This window comes from Rhodnius prolixus, unplaced genomic scaffold (genome assembly GCF_049639745.1).
Source record: "Rhodnius prolixus isolate KJV_2025 unplaced genomic scaffold, Rpr scaffold_6, whole genome shotgun sequence".
Classification (NCBI taxonomy): Eukaryota; Metazoa; Arthropoda; class Insecta; order Hemiptera; family Reduviidae; genus Rhodnius; species Rhodnius prolixus.
This window is the reverse complement of record NW_027411634.1, coordinates 34,826,102-34,843,399: the sequence shown is the minus strand read 5'-3', so window position 1 is coordinate 34,843,399 and position 17,298 is coordinate 34,826,102. Positions and strand designations below refer to the sequence as shown.

At 31.9% G+C, this 17,298-nt stretch overlaps 4 protein-coding genes across 7 annotated transcripts; 2 read left to right on the top strand and 2 right to left on the bottom strand.

Moving 5' to 3' along the window:
- Positions 1-250: 250 nt before the first annotated feature.
- Adat1 (Adenosine deaminase, tRNA-specific 1) lies at positions 251-2,229 on the bottom strand. Its single transcript, XM_074140924.1, has 5 exons — positions 2,005-2,229; positions 1,498-1,753; positions 1,157-1,347; positions 742-974; positions 251-664 (listed from the first exon to the last, which is right to left on the bottom strand). The coding sequence occupies exons 1-5, from the start codon at positions 2,227-2,229 to the stop codon at positions 382-384; spliced, it is 1,188 nt and encodes a 395-aa protein (XP_073997025.1). The 3' UTR covers positions 251-381.
- On the bottom strand, positions 1,884-5,276 carry LOC141460682 (glyoxal reductase-like). The gene is made up of 7 exons (XM_074140940.1): positions 5,157-5,276; positions 4,943-5,058; positions 4,787-4,867; positions 3,668-3,775; positions 2,892-3,172; positions 2,571-2,775; positions 1,884-2,481 (listed from the first exon to the last, which is right to left on the bottom strand). The coding sequence occupies exons 2-7, from the start codon at positions 5,046-5,048 to the stop codon at positions 2,339-2,341; spliced, it is 924 nt and encodes a 307-aa protein (XP_073997041.1). The 5' UTR covers positions 5,049-5,058; positions 5,157-5,276; the 3' UTR covers positions 1,884-2,338.
- Positions 4,421-9,475, top strand: LOC141460685 (glutamine amidotransferase-like class 1 domain-containing protein 3, mitochondrial). 3 transcript variants are annotated; one of them, XM_074140944.1, is made up of 7 exons: positions 4,421-4,510; positions 5,574-5,725; positions 5,821-5,961; positions 6,335-6,486; positions 6,640-6,803; positions 8,985-9,055; positions 9,126-9,475. In XM_074140944.1, the coding sequence occupies exons 2-7, from the start codon at positions 5,621-5,623 to the stop codon at positions 9,309-9,311; spliced, it is 819 nt and encodes a 272-aa protein (XP_073997045.1). In that variant the 5' UTR covers positions 4,421-4,510; positions 5,574-5,620; the 3' UTR covers positions 9,312-9,475. The 3 variants fall into 3 exon arrangements, with proteins under 3 accessions (XP_073997045.1, XP_073997044.1, XP_073997043.1); XM_074140943.1 differs by lacking the exon at positions 4,421-4,510 and adding an exon at positions 4,533-4,712; XM_074140942.1 differs by lacking the exon at positions 4,421-4,510 and adding an exon at positions 5,343-5,475.
- An 828-nt stretch (positions 9,476-10,303) lies between these two features.
- LOC141460681 (uncharacterized) lies at positions 10,304-17,083 on the top strand. Of its 2 annotated transcripts, XR_012462283.1 has the most exons (8): positions 10,304-10,440; positions 11,032-11,110; positions 11,949-12,136; positions 12,817-13,005; positions 15,006-15,128; positions 15,227-15,340; positions 16,416-16,695; positions 16,927-17,083. XR_012462283.1 is itself a non-coding variant. In XM_074140939.1 (7 exons), exons 1-7 carry the CDS (start codon positions 10,354-10,356, stop codon positions 16,641-16,643), a joined length of 1,008 nt encoding a protein of 335 aa, XP_073997040.1. In that variant the 5' UTR covers positions 10,304-10,353; the 3' UTR covers positions 16,644-16,812. The 2 variants fall into 2 exon arrangements, 1 of the variants encoding a protein (XP_073997040.1); XM_074140939.1 differs by lacking the exon at positions 16,927-17,083 and having other exon boundaries at positions 16,416-16,812.
- Positions 17,084-17,298: the final 215 nt, after the last annotated feature.

Sequence of the window (17,298 nt, the reverse complement as noted above, 5' to 3'; positions counted from 1 at the left end):
TAAACCAACACAGTGCCAGCTAGTATGTCTAAAAGTTTTGTTAACAATGGATAAATAACAAAGAAAACATTTCACATGTTTATTGAGAAAGCAAAAGATTTTGAATTATTACTTGTAATTGAAATAAATATTTTTAAATGACATTAAGCAGAATCAGTATTATTAATAAAATTTATGGCGGAAAATGTTAAACCAATTTTTTTATTTAATAATAAAATAAATGTAGAAATAGACAAAGTAATCTAATAATCTTAAGTATGCCATTGTATTTTTATAACAAAAAAATGTGATAATAGTTTTTATTACTAAATAAAACTACAGAATTTATATACAAAAATTGTTCGAAATTTTTATGTATAAAAAAGCGTTTGCTTATTCCTTTTATAAAGGTTTTATTGATAATTCTTCCTTGCTAATTCTAAAAAGTTGTGTATTTGTTTTACTTTGGGCCCAAACTCCCATTCTCTCTTTGAAAATTTTAAAGTGATTTTGATAATCAGATGCCATATCTTTCGCCTGTCGATAGGTTAGATGTAAATAATGAGATTCCATTAGAGAAAGGAAGTCCTTAAACAATTCTCGTTTACTCACTAAGAGCGAAGCTTTACTCTTGTTCTTCTTTGTACTGCCCTGCCGTTTTCCGTCAACTGCAACTTGCGGTTTCCTATAAAATAATTAAGATATTCTCGAATTTTCATTTTATAAATTAATAAAATTGATGTATGAATAAATAATACTGACTCTTGTTTTATATTAGCCCAGATAATGCTAGTGGGCGAAGGCCTGGTTGCATTTGTTGCTATAGCGGAATATTTAAATGTAATGTTAGATTGAAAGAATGCGGGTTCTTCTTTGGTCCCTGATCTTTTAAGAAGTGATTCTTCTAGAATTTCTTTGCAATATGGACCTCCTCCGCCAATTACTATTAAGTTGATTCTTATTGGTTCTGAAATTAACTGACTTAAGAGGGCCCCCTAAAAACAAAACATCTTTATAAGTGTGCGGGTCCGAGTAAAAAGTAAAAGATGTAAAAATTATTTTAAAAAGGAATTTCATAAGCTGAGCTTAATAAGGCCTTATTTCGCCAAGCAAGCCCATCAGTATCTCCAAAAATGAAGTTCCTTCTGTTAGATTAGTTGTATTTTAGATACTACACCTGAACTCCCAGAAAGATCCACCTAGCAATTTTATCAGAACAAGAGAGAGATAATGTAGGGTCTCCACGTCCGGGTTTTGTTCTTACAGCACCTCTCATTTGATAGGTTTCCCCAGCTCCATGAGGATCCTGATGTGTATCCTCAGAAACGGGTTTAGCTCCGGTTCTATGAATGTCTGATATACTTCTTCCTAAGAAAAAGGTTTTAGTCCCACAAAGGTTTAATTAGCTTAATATGTAAACCTGCTTGTTCTTATAATAGTTTGAAACATGAAGATTTAACTATTTTAGCTAAACAAGATTCTTTTTGATAAAGAAAAGATCCTGCTTTCTCCGCTTACCTTGACTTGCGTTTAACATTTCTTCATATCGTCTTTTCAAACATCTTTTGATTGAATTATTCTCTTCAGGTTTGATTGGAATAATAGAAGCGTCTCCACAAGGTACATGACTTGTAAAAAAATAAAATTTCACAGAATTGCGGAGAATGCATTTCCCATTTTGGCATAAACCAGAAAATATATATGATTCCTCATTTTGTTTTACTTTTGCAGCTTCTGAATACAAATATCTAAGAAAAGCTCTTCTTGCAATTACCTGTTGAAGAATTACTTCGTGAAACTGTTTGGTTTTTTCATGGATCAAACTTGAGAAATAACAGATGTGATAAGTTATAATAAGAAACTTCACAAAGGGATATTTTTAAGGAATTGGTTGATTATCATAATTTATCATTTTTGACAACAAACTTTATTTCAAACATAACTATTAACCGAAATAACAATAACATGCAACAATTTCCAAAGGACAAAGCGAAAAGTAAACCACATTATTTATGAATTACAAACCTCAGCGTGACTGTCGTTGAGAATCAATCCATCAGTGCACATAGCTTTCGAGCCAATACATTTAGTTCCAGTAGCTAATGATACAACTTCCAATTTACCTCCATTTTCTGTCACAAATCCAGCAAGTAATGTCCATTCACAACCATCTATTGGTTTACCCGTTTTACCGAGTGCATCAAATTTATCATATATTTTTTCGGCTATTTTATCAGCCAATTTATCCATTATTATCACTATTTTAAAGATATGTTCACCATTATATGATATGTACAAAACATAAAATATTACATTCCCCGGAATAATTATTCTACTAAATTTTCCAAAAGTATTTCTTTCAGACTACAGTATCTGGATTCCATGAAAATTTTTGCCTATGTTGAATAGAATTTAGGGCTTTCATTTGTTCAACAGATAGTACAAAGTCCAGATCAATATTTGAATTGATTCTTTCAGGATTTACGGATTTTGGTATAATACCTAGAAAATGTAAGGTTTATAAATCTTTTGCAATTACTAAGGTTAAATTTCAAGTGAAAATTATACAAGCAAGTAAGAAAATATTCTACCAAAACCAGTCTGAAGTGACCAACGTAAGAGAACTTGGGCTGGCTGGACAGAAAGTTCATCTGCAACTTTTTTAACTGTTGCATCGGCCAATACATCCTTTATGCCGTTACCACCAAGTGAGGAATAAGCCTGGAGTAGGATTTCTGATTCACTAGAAATCTTATATAGATCTTCAGGATGCCTATAGTAAACGTGATATTCAACCTAAAGACCAAATATATATCTTAACGCAAGACTAAATCGAGACTTTTTTTTAAACAAAAATAAAACAAACACATTCAAATAAAATATATTTAAAAAAATGCAAAAATCATAAATACCTGATTTACAGCTGGTCTTACTGTAGCGTGTGCAAGAACTTCTTGTAAATGTCTGGCCGTATAGTTGGAAACCCCAATAGCTTTCAGTTTACCAGCTTTAAATAAATCTTCCAAACCTTTCCAAGATTCTTTACGCAATTTTTTGTTTTCTTTGCTAGAAATATCAACACCATGAACGCCTGGCCAGTGAATGAGATATAAATCCAAATAAGAAAAGCCAAGGTGATTTAAGGATCGCACTACTGCATCGTAAACTAAATCAGAACCTTGATCCTTTGGTGCTGAAAAAATAAAAGTATATACGTTTTTTAAGAATATAAAATTCATGCATAATTATTTATTTATTTTGGTTAATTAAAAGAAATAGATTTTTCTTATATTAAAGAATGTGTATAAGAGTAAAAAAAACTGCTCACTCTTCACACTTAAAGTACTACTGAGGAAAAATGAACTTGAAGGATTAAATTTCTTTAACAATTACTCTTCAGCCAAAGAATTAGCTCCTACAGAACATTTGTTTTGGTAGATTGACCCTTTCTGTGTGAGATAATTTATTAAGTAACTGTTATAGAAAAATTAAGAATTGTTTTTATTCCCAATTTCAGTTTTGGCATCAGCGCGGAATCTATAGTTGAAGTAAAAACTAAGGTCAATAAAATGTTTATTAATGTTTCTTTCTAAACTTCAAAGCATAATATTAGAAGTTGACCCGCTTCAATAATACTGTTTTATTGAAAGATTAGCAAATAGGACAGAAATTTATTCAAACACTTTACCTAATTTCGATGTTACAAATATATCCTCTCGTTTTAAATTATACTTTGGCAATAATTCCTTTAAAGCGGCACCAATATCTTCTTCATTTCCATAAGAGGTAGCAGTGTCTATAAAGAACAAAATCTTGTAAATAACTTTCAATTTCAGAAAAAAAGATTTAAAATCTAGATAGCGGGTCTATGATGGTATCAAATGATACAGCATTAAAATTTCTAAATAAAAAAAGGTTTTGAACTCTGGATAGCTAGCTTAAGTTATTAATGATTTAAAATATCAAACTCTTTTACAACTGCACATAAAATGTATGTAGAATTTAGAATATGCAATCAAGGAGACTCGGACTAGCACTGCTTTAGGTATCTGTGCGTCCCTACAAATATCCCTGCCAAGTAATATTTTACGCCGACACCTTCAAACATTCACACAATAAATACACGTAGAATTGAAGAGATACGTGAAGTACAATATTACTTGTGTTTAGTTATGCCACAAGCAACACTCTAAATCATTACCATCTACTTACTGCCTTCATAGTCTAAACACTAACCCCCTAGAAAACTCTTGCGGAACTCTAACACAACTCCAATTCTATTTTAAATCTGTGTAGAAGTGTAAAAATAATATATGTATCTATATTTCTGGATGTTTAAGACTTAAAATTGTAATTTCAACATTTTTAAATGAAATGTCCTTAAAAACAAGTTTCTACATGAAAGGCAAAATAAATTTTGCACGTGTTCATTAAAACATTCCAAATAACTAGTTGCCAGGTAATTAATTTACTATATACATGTTCTAAATCTTACGTATATTCTTTCCTGCAAAAAAGAAGAAGCTATGAGGTAATGACAACACTAAAATTTAGTTATGAAAGACGAAGATGTTTAAATTTTATCACATATAACTTAGAAGAAAACAAGCTCAGCGTTGTGAAATTTTCTACGTGGGAAAAAATAAAAATTGGAACTTCTTTGCAGTGGTTACAGTTGGGGCAAAGCACCACGCCCACTTTTGGCTGATTCCCTCAACAACAAAATATCCTACGTAATGTTTTTCACATATTCCTGAGAAAATTTTAGTTACCAAATATAAATCTAAATTTCTGTAATAAAGCTCACCAAATGATCTGTATCCAGCCGCTAAAGCAGCATCTATTGCATTATTAATTACTCGCGGTCCTCTAATGGTATAGGTCCCGACTGTAATAAGAGAAAAGTATATAGTATCTGTATACACTATTTAACGAAATTCATAAAAGCAAAATTACATCTTACATCCTATAATCGGCATATCAATCCCGCAATTTAATTTCACCTTAGTATCTGCTACTTTAACAGATGGCTTTAAAACGTCAATTGTACCTTTATATAAATTAGACATTTTTATGAACCTACAAGTTGTACAAAAATTAGTCTGAACAATCATTTTTCAAATAATTCATAACCTGTTAATTTTTCAGATTTTTCAATGGGGGATAAATACACTTACTTAAATGTCACTTTCCCGGGTCTACTCTCGCTTAATTATTAGGGACGAACTGGTTCACCGATTATCACTGGCGAAATCAACTGTTACGTAATTTGTGCTAAACAAAAATACAAAACAAAATTCATTGATACAAGTATTATCATTTTCTATTAAAAAATGAAAGGAACTCAATATTGTATTTTTCTGTATTAAACAAAAAATTAAATATTATAGTCAATGAATACTACAAACGTTACTAAACTTTTTTCCAAATGAAAAGTTAATAATTATTAGTACAGCATTGACTTTTATGATACGCCAGGTTAGACAAGGATTATCAGTGAGCAATTCAAATATTTAAGTTTTAAGGACTATTGCAAATGTAAGAACATTAAATTTTAAGAATGTGGTGGTTTGAGGTTTTTCTTTATTTTTTAGATACGATTCAGTAATTTTTGTTTTAAAAACCTGGAAACAGTAGCATTATGTTGGGAATATCTTCGGGAAGATTATTAAACGCCTGCAGAGGGTCTGTGTGTAGCAAGATTTTTACTGGATATGGAACTTGCACTTCAACGAGAGTAGCTGTTGTAAGTAGTAAACTAAAACTAAAAAGTCAATTAGCCGACATTCATAATGTAAGAAATTCAAACATTTTAATTTGCAATTAATTTCGAAACTTTAGGTGTTATCTGGTTGTGGTGTCTATGATGGTTCAGAAATTCACGAAGCTGTTTCAGTACTTTCTCACTTGACAAGGAATGATGCTGTACCGGTAGTTTTTGCTCCTGATGTGAAACAGATGCATGTTATAAACCATCTTAAGGTACCTTTTATACATTATATATATTTTTTAAACTAATCAGAACGTGCTCCAAGGAAGGAGTACTGTTGTTGTGCTTGGAGTGATTTGGTGTGTTAATTATCATAACACTTACTTTCATTTGCGAGTTGGTTGTGTCACATATTGTGTGTACTTCACAGAACTATTACAAACGTAATAGTTTGAGCTTTAAAGATTTCAAAGCTTTGTTATTTTTTGTGCTTTGAAATACCCATTACTATCTATAAAAAAAAAATCGATTGTCATGTTATCATGTTTTCAAATGTTCCTCAATTTTTGTTATAATTAAATTAAATAACGGAATTGAATAGTTGAGATTGCAATTATTGATTTACTTATTACATTGATTGCTTAGGGAGAAGTGGATTCCACACACTCAAGGATGGTCCTTCCGGAATCTGCAAGAATCGCTAGAGGTAACATTCAGTCTATATGTGAACTAATAAAAAACATCAGCTGCTTCGATGCAGTAATCTTTCCAGGAGGGTTTGGTGTTGCAAAGAATTTGTAAGTATAATTCTACTGTAGGTGCTAATGAACACAAACGTCGTGCGCCAGAAAAAAATTGTTATAATTATAAGTGATAGCCACAAGTTTTATTTAGAAAGGAAGTAAGAAATTCATTTGAGAATAAAGTAATTTTTATTAAATTAATTACAGATCAGATTATGCAATTAAAGGTGCTGATTGTAATGTAATTCCAGAAGTTGTGAAAGTTATACAAGAATTCCATAATGCCAAAAAACCTCAAGGATTTCTTTGCATTTCGCCGATTCTTGCAGCTAGAGTACTTTGCACAGTTAAAATTACACTCGGCAAAAATTGTAAGCATGTTTATTTTTTACATTTTTAGACCTACATTAGAAAGTACTTGCAATCAAGGTTTTAGTAATCAATGAAAGACTCGTAAGAATATTAAAAATAAATAAACAAATAATGAGAGCTTAACAAAACTGCTTTTGATTTAATGCTATGAGTTTTTTTAAACTTACAATTCAAGCTTAAGATTATGAGCTTATTCTTTGAAGAAGGGATATAATTTTCTAAAATTTGAGCATCGATATTAAGAGGCAAAAAAAGGGTACCTCTTCTCCCATATCGTATTGGTTTCCAGTTAATTGCTCATTAACAACTTTGTAATTTTTTCCCACAAGTTACATGTTATATAAAAGGAATTACGTTCGAAGATGGATATAAAATAACAAAATTAATAAAAAAAATTATTAAGCAATACAAAAATAAATAATTTAAAAAGGCATATTTTCACCATTTGTTACTGGTGAACTGGAAGTTCGCCATGACTGCTTGTCCCATAACTATTTAATGGGGTTTAGATCTGGACAAATGCTGGCCATTCTTATCATATAATTGAAAAATTTTCTAGTTGTTATCTATGCCAGCAAGAATAGGGTTTAAAAAGTGGCGAGCAATATCCCACAGTAACCTTTTCCTAAAGATGGAGCTGAGCTTAATGGAGCCTAAAGAGGAGTTATTGTTTGAGCTTGAATTAATTTGGAGGCTCAGACTAAAATAATTTTTATAGAGGGGTCTTTAATGGCTGGTGTCTAAAGATACGATATTCTTTTAGAGGATGCTGTCCCAACAACACCATTTGTTGGGAAGGAATTCTTGTTTATGCACAATTAGGTACAATCCAATCAGCAAGAATTCTTTCCGGTTGTCAAAATGCTTCAAATCTATAATTAGAGTGGCCAGTAAATGATCTAAATTTGACATTAATATCAATGGTTGCACTTAAAAGACGACTAAGAGATGCCCAGCTTTACAGAAATGCTCGAGAGACTTGAGGTTTTCTGTAATCGAGGAATACGAAAATTTCCCTCAGGATTATGTTCAAAACTTCATCAGCCACCATCTGGTGTTTAAGTTTGTTTTATATCTATTTCTAGTATTTAATAAATCTGTAAATCCATTCATTTGCGATTTTTAGAAAAAATAAAAGTTGATGAGCAATTAATTATATTATAAACCAATTTAAATAATAAGGGGATGGCCTCTTTTTGGTCATTTTGTCTTTTTTGGTCACTTTTTTTAAGTGTGTAACCAAAAAATTTGATACTCTTCAAAAAATCTATAAACATCCATTTCACCTCTTCCGAATTTGTAATATTTTTAAAAGTTAGAAGTGGGCGATAGCAGTTAGTCTCTATAAAGCCACAGTTTAGGCTGTAAACTGTTTGCGGGAGAAGCTCCCAATTCAAAGCTTCGATAATTGGTAACGTTTGTCGAAACAAACTAGCCTCGCGCGGAGTTGAGTTTTTTTTCGATGAGCCAGAGAAAAGGTATTTGTTTTCATACAAACACAGCTCTTTTGTGGGTACGATGTAATCTCTCTATTTCAGGTTCCAGCTCAAAATGAAGTGATGTCTTTAATTCCACCATTAGCAACACACAGCTTTTTTTTTTTTTCTTACAAATATTTCTCTAGGGAGAACAGTTTCTACACTCCACTATTCATCACAGCAAATAAATGTAAAAATACACGTCGAGCTAATTTATGTTGTATTGGGCTGGAAATGAGCCTAGTTTAATTATACCAAAAAAAAAATTCCACCATAGTTCATGAATACTTGTTTCACTAAATTTCCACGATGGAAAAAATTTCGTGGTCCAAATGCCATAAGTACTAAAGACCATAAGGTCTTTCATAATAAAAATATAAACCGAAGTGATGATATTGTACTTCGTTTGCATAAAAAAAAAAAAAATTATTTTACCTTGAGAATGGACGTAGGTCATAGCCTTTTCCATAATTCTCTGTCGACCTCCGGACATTAATCCCATGTTACAGACTGTCTATTGCCGTGATAGCTGTAGAAGTTTCCAGGAAGAGAAAATCTAAGTGCGAACAGTTGATTTGATTCCGTAATCTCTGTTTTACAGTAACCAATGAGTTCCGTTAACTAAAACTATTATTTTTGTAATAATATTTAATTCCTTAAAAAATTTTGTTATGTATTCATTTAATTAATTAATCGTTGCAGCTTGCGATAAATGGCCACATAGGGGAGCCATAGAAGATGCAAAGAAGATGGGAGCGACAGTGGAATTAAGAGTATGCAAAAATTTATTTTAATTATACAACTTCAATTAAGTTAAGTCTTGAATTATTTACTTTTTTTTAGAACTGGGACGAGGTCAGTTTTGATGAAGAAAATCTCATCTTCTCAAGCCCAGCATACATGTATGATGGTCAGTACCATGAAATTGATGATGGAATTGGTCATATGGTAAAATATATGCTAGTTATGCTGAGGAAGGGAAAGTTAAAGCCGAAGGAAAAGTGTGCTCCCCGCGACTGCAAACATTAAATATATCTACCATATAAAAGAAGGAAAAATTTGTTTTATGTAAAGAAACCACACAAATTAATAATTTGTAAATTTATTGCCGAAATAAAAGTTGAGTAAAATGTAATATATCATTAAAACAATTGAATTCGTCTGATACAGATAATATATTTTCACCACGTATACATTCAGTTCTTTTCTTCACAAAATATTCTCTTCCCTTTCTAAATCCAACTCTAATTTAACGTTGTTATCAGCTAGTGCATCCAACTTCTGCTGAACATGTTCATTAAGCATCATCAAGGACATGAATTCATTTTGTAATCGTTGATGTTCAAATCTTACTGCATCTAGGGCAGCTTTAAAGGTTTCTGGATTAGTATCCTTTTGATGTCCCTCTTTTAATAAAGTTGAAACTGTTTCCTTTATGGTAGATGTCCGCTCAAAAGATGTAGATTCACGAGGATTTCCACTATCTCCACTTAAATTTCGCACCATCTCATTACCTCCATCAAAGGGAAACATTGTTGTAATATAGGATGACTGAGCATTTTCTTTTTCCATAAATTTATGGGAGCACTATCTGTTAAATAGGAATCTGGAAATCTTTTGCAGCGATTAAATTTAAAAAGCCACAATTCTTATATCTTAAATCATACACAGAATCAACAGTGAAACAGTTAACATGATCCTCCACTCTCAGCTGGCGTTCGCTCTGAACATCATAGAACTATTGAAATGGAAATCCATATGATCTTAATCATTCACGCAGAGAGTTAGAAAAAAACAGCAATAAATCAAAGAGCGTAAAGTTTATTTGCTATATCAATTTTCACTTTCACTGTTTTTATAATAATTTTTTAATAGAACATTCTTTAAAATTAACTCCTATCTTCTAAAAATCATCAGCAACAATATGAAATTATGAATTGAATAGGTTAAAAAACAAGGGAAGGGAATAAAACTGTTACTGGTGTAGTGTGTTGTGTACAGCACCTCGTTAAGGGAACCAAATATTTATTTTTACATTTAAAAGATCTGTTTCAGTAATTCACTTAAAACAATGAGGGGAAGAGGACGTGGAAGAGCTCGAGGAACGAGGGGTCGAAGAGGAGGAATGACTCGTGGCAGGAGTAAAAAGAATGTTAAGGTAATGTCTTCTGCAGCTTAGCTAGCTTCAGAAATTTACACATTAAAATCTGAGATGACTGAATTGCAATAAGCCAAATAATGTTTCTTTTTAAATTTAACGTTTTAATAAGATTATTTACTTGATCTGTACAGAAATTTTAGTACCACATAAGGAGGAAATTTGATCTAAGCTGATTTTGGTCATCTTAACATTTTATTTTCGCTCATAACCATGCGGGGATAAAATATGAACAGCAGTATTGAATTTTTATAATAAAATTGATGATTTTGATATTGCATATTCTAAATGTAGATAACTACTTGAAAATTGAGTTTGATAAGTAAGAAAACAAGAACTACATACGTTTGACGATAAGAGAAGTTACTCATTCACATTTATGAATAGTTACCTTAAGGCTTCACTTAATGGGGTAGCTAAATCCTAATTAAAACATTCTAGCGTATTCTTCATAAGAGATATATTTTTTATGATTAAAATGGATGTATCAATGTGCACTATCATATACATGAATTAGATTGATGTAAAGAACTGTACTTTTAGATATATACTTTGTAAGAGAAATTTTTTTTATTTATTTATGTTTTAAAGGTAATCGAAAGTGACGAGGATGAAGTTCAACAAGAAATTATGATTGAAAATCACGATGAAAACTTTCCACCTGTCAAAAGTAAGCTTCACTGATTGTTTTATCGTAACGAACAGAATAGTGACTAATGAATAATAGTTATTCTATTCGTTATAGTTTTATGTTAGAAAATTCTTTGTACATACAATTAGAGATGGACATATAGTTTTAGTGGAAATAGATTTCAGAGACCATATATATCTTCCTAAAGAATATCATATTTAAGTAATAACACATAAATAACAATACTTAAGACAGCAAAATCAATTAAATGTAAAATCGCTGTTTTAATTTTTATTTTTATAATATAACTATTCACGGTTAATTGTAGAAATTGTTAACTGTGGGTTGCAACAGTTTTTAAAGAATTTACTTCAAAGTCGAAATGATCACTCATTTATTAACTCGCTATCCTGAAGAATCGAGGCAACACCAGGAATGTACTTAAGAAAATGTAAAAGCAATAAATCCTGAATAAAATCTGGCCTTAAAAAAAAAAATCGCAAAAAATATAACAAGAAACTGATTCATTAAAAATTAAAGATGACTTGTTGTTTATTACATTTTATTGTAATTACAGGGACAAAAATAATGTGCCTGACAAAACATAAAAAAGTTAAATTTTATAGTGATATAAATGATTAATTCATAAGTTCTCTTATCCCACCTAATAGGATTTATTCAATTAAAATAATTTTAAGAGAAGTAATTGTCACTCAAAAAAATTGTTAATTTTGTTTATACAAATACTTTTAACACAATTATTTTTAGATACAGTGTTTCCTTTAGCCAATATATTCTTCTTTTTAGATTATGGTTTTTGGATTTAAGTGTTAAAAGTAGTTATTGAACTTTTTGATCTAAAAATATAAAATTTCAGTTGACATGGAAGCAGATATATCACAGTTGGAAGCACCAACTTTTACTACAATTAATCGTGGACCCCCTGAACCAATGTTAAGACTTAGATGGGATCATAGAGTTTCATTGATTGGTGAAAAAGTACTTAATCCCATGATACACTGTTGTGATAAATGTCTGAAACCGATACTTATTTATGGAAGGATGGTTTGTAAATTTTATATTCATATAATTTTAGATTATTGATGTGTATTTTGGAAAAAAATAATGAGTCTCTTAAAATGTCTTCCGCAGGTTTATTCTCTTGTTTCTATTCTTCAGATATTGCTGAAGTACTCTATTAATAAAGTAGTTTGTGTTTTAAAGTTAATCGTACGCATTTCAATAGCATTCATAATATGTTGCACTTAAAATTGAGTGCAATTTTAATCGTAAATATTAATTTGTCTATCCCGTTTTTACTGATTTGCGAACGTAACACCTCACTTCTTTCTGTTTTAAAGATAATATAACCGTGAACACTTTTTAGAAGTACCTCATTAAAAAATATATTACCTAATTTTACTTATTATAATATGTTATTTCAGAAGAATCATAGCTACTCACATTTTTTGTTAAAAAACTTTTTATGTATTTTCGTTGTTGGACATCGTTTTCATGCATCATTCAATTTCGCACTACCTTGCCTTTTGTCATTCTTAAGACCACGACCAGTCATTTTGTGTACCGTTCCTTCACTACAGTATTGATCGGACTCTCTTTTTCGCTCTTTGAGTACCCGGCCCAACCCTTTTTTTTTTTTACATTATTTAAAACAAGCAATAATTAAATAAGTTCAACCATTATTTCGTTAGTAGCTTATTTTTATACTTTATTTCTTGTTTTAGATTCCTTGTAAACATGTTTTTTGTTTACCTTGTGCCAGAGAAGAAGACAAAACTTGTCCTCGATGCATGTATTCTGTTACTAGAGTGGAACAAACAGGACTTGGAACAGTTTTTATGTGCACACACGGCGGTACTAGGTATGGGAACAGTGGTTGCCGAAGAACTTATTTATCTCAGAGAGATTTACAGGTTTGTAATTCATCTTATTTCTTTTGGCCAATTTTACTAAATGTTCTTTTTTGAGTGCTCAAAAAATACAAGTCGGCGGGCGGAAACTCTGCCAGAACTAGCATGAGCAGAACAAGTGTGGAATATATATTTTGTTTTATACGTCGTCGCTCACAAGTTTATTCAAACTTTCATCCATATTAGAAAGATAGTAATCAGTTTGGTGTAAAGATTTCGCCTTCGCTTATTATTCCGTTTCGCCCTATACTTGCTGACTTAGAGGAATGTAAATACATGGTGTGTGTGTGTGTGTTATTCAAAATGTTATTGAATCGCAATTTGTTTTGTTAAAGTATTGAAATAAATTAACGAAACTTAGTTTAAGGGTTCTGTACGTTTAGTGCAAGCACGTCAACATCTGTGGTTATTGATGCCCGTAGTATTCCAATGCTCTGCTGGCCTCCGGACAGTGTTCTCTCGTTACAGACTACAACACTGTCCATCACCGGACAGTAAACTATAAGAAGCTTTTAGGAAGGGAAAATCTAGGCCAGCAGCTAGATTCGAACCCGTGATCTCCTCGTTGGAATCCAGTATTCGCTAACCACTCAGCCAATCCCTTCTCTCTTGCGCTTATTATTGTCTGTAATTCAAGTTTGCCCATGAACTGTCATCATGGCCAAGATAATTTGTATTCTACATATCTGTACCTCGGAGGGAAAAGGCACCATGTCACAAAAAGTAAATTTTACAGGGGAGCCAAATAAAGATATTTTTCCAAATTCATTTTTTGTTCTACTTTTCCGGTTATACTCTTTCTTGTACTTCTCACCATAATTATTATAGTTGGTATGGCCACTTTAATTCCCATATTTTAAAATATTTTATTTTGATCTCCATTGTGAAAAAAATGCATGCCCATGTAGTGCCTTTTACTCTTAAGTAATGAAGTATCATAGTGCTTTTTAAAAATACATAAATCGCTTATTATTAAACATAGGACATAGTGCTTTACACCTCTAGAAAGAGCAACAAAAAATTTGTAAAATGATGCCAAAATCTGAAAATCGAAAAAAATGGACATGGTGCCTTTTCCCTCCGAGGTACAGATATATAAAGTTTATTGTCGGTCTTGTTGATGAAGTTGTCTGCCCTGGGCAGCTTTAACATCCTTAGGTTGTTATTAAATGTATTTAGTCTTAGTGATGAATTGTACATTAGTTAGTTGCCTTAGGCATTAAATTATTTTTGAGTAAAATATTAATCTTTGATGAAGTATAAGTCTTCCAATTCCTAAACTTGCAAAAATTCCATGATCCAAGACATTTTAAAAAGGAACGTTTTTAATTTAGTCTACATACTTCTTTTGTGTAATTTATGTTCAAGCTAGATTTATGATAGTGGTGGTTCTTTTACTTATTAACCAGGGGAATTGATTAGTCTAACAAAATCTGCTTGTGTAGGTCAGTGGTCGTTTATTTCCACCAGAATTTAAAATTCAGAAGAAAGATTAGTGTTAGTCTTCGTTTAAAAATTATTATTATCGTTTGACGAATGGTTCCATCTGAGCCCGCCCTTATAGCTACCCAAGAATAAAGGGGATTTTGATAGGAGCTAGAGTTAGCTTAGAGTTACGTAATCTGTTATCTCTAGAAGCCCCTATTTTAATTACGACTGTTGCGTTATGTTTACGGGTCGTTAGCTGAATACTTCTGCGAAATGTCAATCCCTTGACGAAATGGAATCTTATTGGGGATAATTTTTTCTAAAACTTTTCTCAATAAAATTAGTTTGAAACGTTCGAAAAGTCAGGTACAATATTTACGAAGCGTGCCCTAAGATATGATATTATTTGTGATTGAATTGCCGATTTATGGAGCGATAATTCTCTATAACCGCCAACATGAAAACATTTAAAAACTCACCTCCTCTGAAGTCATAGTCTTATTTTTGCATGGAACAGAAGTAGTTTCGTTTATTTGTATTTTTAACACAAATAAAAGTTTTGTCTTAAATTCTAGGCACACATCAATCACCGACACGCGGTAGGTGAAGTAGAACAAGTTCCGGCAAAAGTTGCACCATTGGTGCCACAACAGCCGCAACGTAAAATATCTCAAGCTTCCTCTCAAAACGACCCTAGGGTGAGGACCTTTGGACAATATTAGAAATATATTTAAAAAAAAGAAGATCTTTAGATAAAGGGGAAATTAAATAAAGTATTCAAATTTTGTTTTTTTAGAGTGAACAAACTCCTTTGCAATACAGAAATCAGGCAAGGACCAACCTGATCACAGTGCCCATTCAGCAGGATCAGCCACCACCTCCGCCTCCACCAGTGAACGTGTATCATCAGGTAAATGTTCGTTGTTTACTGCAGTAATGATTTTGCCTACTAGCTTCTTTCAATGGTTATCTTTTTACTTTTTTTTCTCCATTACCATTTTCATTCATCTTTTAATTTTGAACTGTACAATAACTATTAAAAGACAAAGTATGGTAAAAGATAAGGCGTGCAAAGTAGCTTATTGGCATAGGAGCCTTTATTACAGGTTGTTGCGCAATGTAAGTAGTCCATAATTTGTAATGTTATTAAGATTAAGAGATAAACAGTATATTTTTGAAGAAGCGAAATTACTTTAAACCCTAAATTGTGGGTCGCTAAATTGTGGCTCTCTCTCTCTTACATCGTTTTTCTCACATTTTAAAATGGCTTGCGGCATCTAGTAACTCCCTAATGATGGACTCCTTATATGTCCTGTTTACTAACTTTTCTTTACTTGCTAGAGTATTACAAAAAGTTCAGTATTTGGCAGTTTTTCTTGAAAAGTAGTTAAAAATAAAGTAGTAAAATTAAAACTTACTTAGAATAAGTAACATACTTCCTCTTTGGTACCACGAAGGGTTTTTTGGAGGCAAAGAATTCAGTACAACCTGCTTTTATCTTCTTTTCCGTAGTAAATGAGCCATAATTTGGAATGAAGTCCGAAAGAGAGAGGACTGGGGATATAAGCAAGGGAAAGAAGTTCAACTACAGCCCTCTAATTTTTGAGGCAATCTGACGCGAAATGTTGGTATCATGCTACAGAAGGTTTCTTCTGCAGTCAATAAAGAGAGGTACTTTAGAAAGCAAGTACCCTATATAGAGTGTGTTCTAGAGAACTATCTAGAGATAGATGTGGTAGCCCGATCATCTGAAACGAACTCGAAATATATTATTTCTTCAGAGTTTTGTTTTAAAGATTGCGTAGATTTTGTTGCTCATAGTTATTACAAATTCTTGATAAATTTTATTAAAAAAATTAAATATTAACTTTAGAATGACGTAAAGCCATAATTGTATGAACGGTTTCATTTTTTTATACAATAGTTGCAGCCTTCTATACCAAATTACTGAGCAATATACAAAATTTCATGTTGTTGAATTGTAGAGTTCCGTGACGAGTGGTGCAGGCACAACGACTGGGACCAACAGTGGAGGAGGCTATGGTGGCGGGGGAAGTGGGGGCTATGTGGCGGGTGGCTACACCCCCAGCGCGCCTCCTACCTATTATCAGCAACCACCGCCACAGTACCAACCGCAGCCGTCCGGCTACGCCGACCAGAACCAATATTGGCCGCCTCATCCGCCTCCGCCAATGCACCAGTTTTACAGATGAACCATTAACTTCATGTTATGTACAACAGTTATATATATATATATAAAAAGAGGTTACTGTAATTATTTTTGCTAGTATATAAACTGATTTACTTGTTTCAGTAAAAAGTAATGCATTATTATATTATTAAATTCTTTACAATCCTTAAAATTAAATTTTCTTAACCTCATTGTTGTAACACTTGTACTGGATATTATCAATTTCAACCTCCATATATTTTTTGTATTAAAAATGTTATTGTGTCTTTTGTAAGTGGAAGTCAGATTTTCTTCTTTTTTTTTAGGACACAATCCTAATCGATTTAATCTATCTGATGGCGGTCAGAATGAAAGAAAGCGAGCATGCTACGATGAAGGATGAACTCATTATTTAGGTCTTCTTTCCTGTAGGCGTGGGCACCTAAGGGGGGAAAGACCAATAAAGTAAAAAAAAATCAAGGAAAATAAAATTCTTTAAAAAAAGCATTTTTTTACTTTAATACTTTTTTGGACTCATAAGGCCTCAAAACTGATATTTCTAAGATATTTCTGGTGAAAATCTGCGCAATTAAAACACTTAAGTAGAGTAAGAAAAAGATTAAGGGGCAAAAACAGTGCCTCGCTTTATTATTATTATTATTTTTTTAATGGTTTCTAATTATTTGTAAGTACAAATT

Coding starts and splice junctions, on each gene's coding strand:
- LOC141460682 (XM_074140940.1), bottom strand. CDS start 5,048: ATGTCTAATTTATATAAAGGTACAATTGACGTTTTAAAGCCATCTGTT. Junction 4,868..4,942: donor TGATATGCCGATTATAGGAT/GTAAGATGTAAT, acceptor CTCTTATTACAG/TCGGGACCTATACCATTAGA. Junction 2,482..2,570: donor GTCACTTCAGACTGGTTTTG/GTAGAATATTTT, acceptor TACATTTTCTAG/GTATTATACCAAAATCCGTA.
- Adat1 (XM_074140924.1), bottom strand. CDS start 2,229: ATGGATAAATTGGCTGATAAAATAGCCGAAAAAATATATGATAAATTT. Junction 1,754..2,004: donor TCAACGACAGTCACGCTGAG/GTTTGTAATTCA, acceptor ATTCTTCAACAG/GTAATTGCAAGAAGAGCTTT. Junction 975..1,156: donor GGATCTTTCTGGGAGTTCAG/GTGTAGTATCTA, acceptor TTTTGTTTTTAG/GGGGCCCTCTTAAGTCAGTT.
- LOC141460681 (XM_074140939.1), top strand. CDS start 10,354: ATGAGGGGAAGAGGACGTGGAAGAGCTCGAGGAACGAGGGGTCGAAGA. Junction 11,111..11,948: donor AAACTTTCCACCTGTCAAAA/GTAAGCTTCACT, acceptor ATAAAATTTCAG/TTGACATGGAAGCAGATATA. Junction 15,341..16,415: donor CAGTGAACGTGTATCATCAG/GTAAATGTTCGT, acceptor GTTGAATTGTAG/AGTTCCGTGACGAGTGGTGC.
- LOC141460685 (XM_074140944.1), top strand. CDS start 5,621: ATGTTGGGAATATCTTCGGGAAGATTATTAAACGCCTGCAGAGGGTCT. Junction 6,487..6,639: donor TTTGGTGTTGCAAAGAATTT/GTAAGTATAATT, acceptor AATTAATTACAG/ATCAGATTATGCAATTAAAG. Junction 9,056..9,125: donor GAGCGACAGTGGAATTAAGA/GTATGCAAAAAT, acceptor ACTTTTTTTTAG/AACTGGGACGAGGTCAGTTT.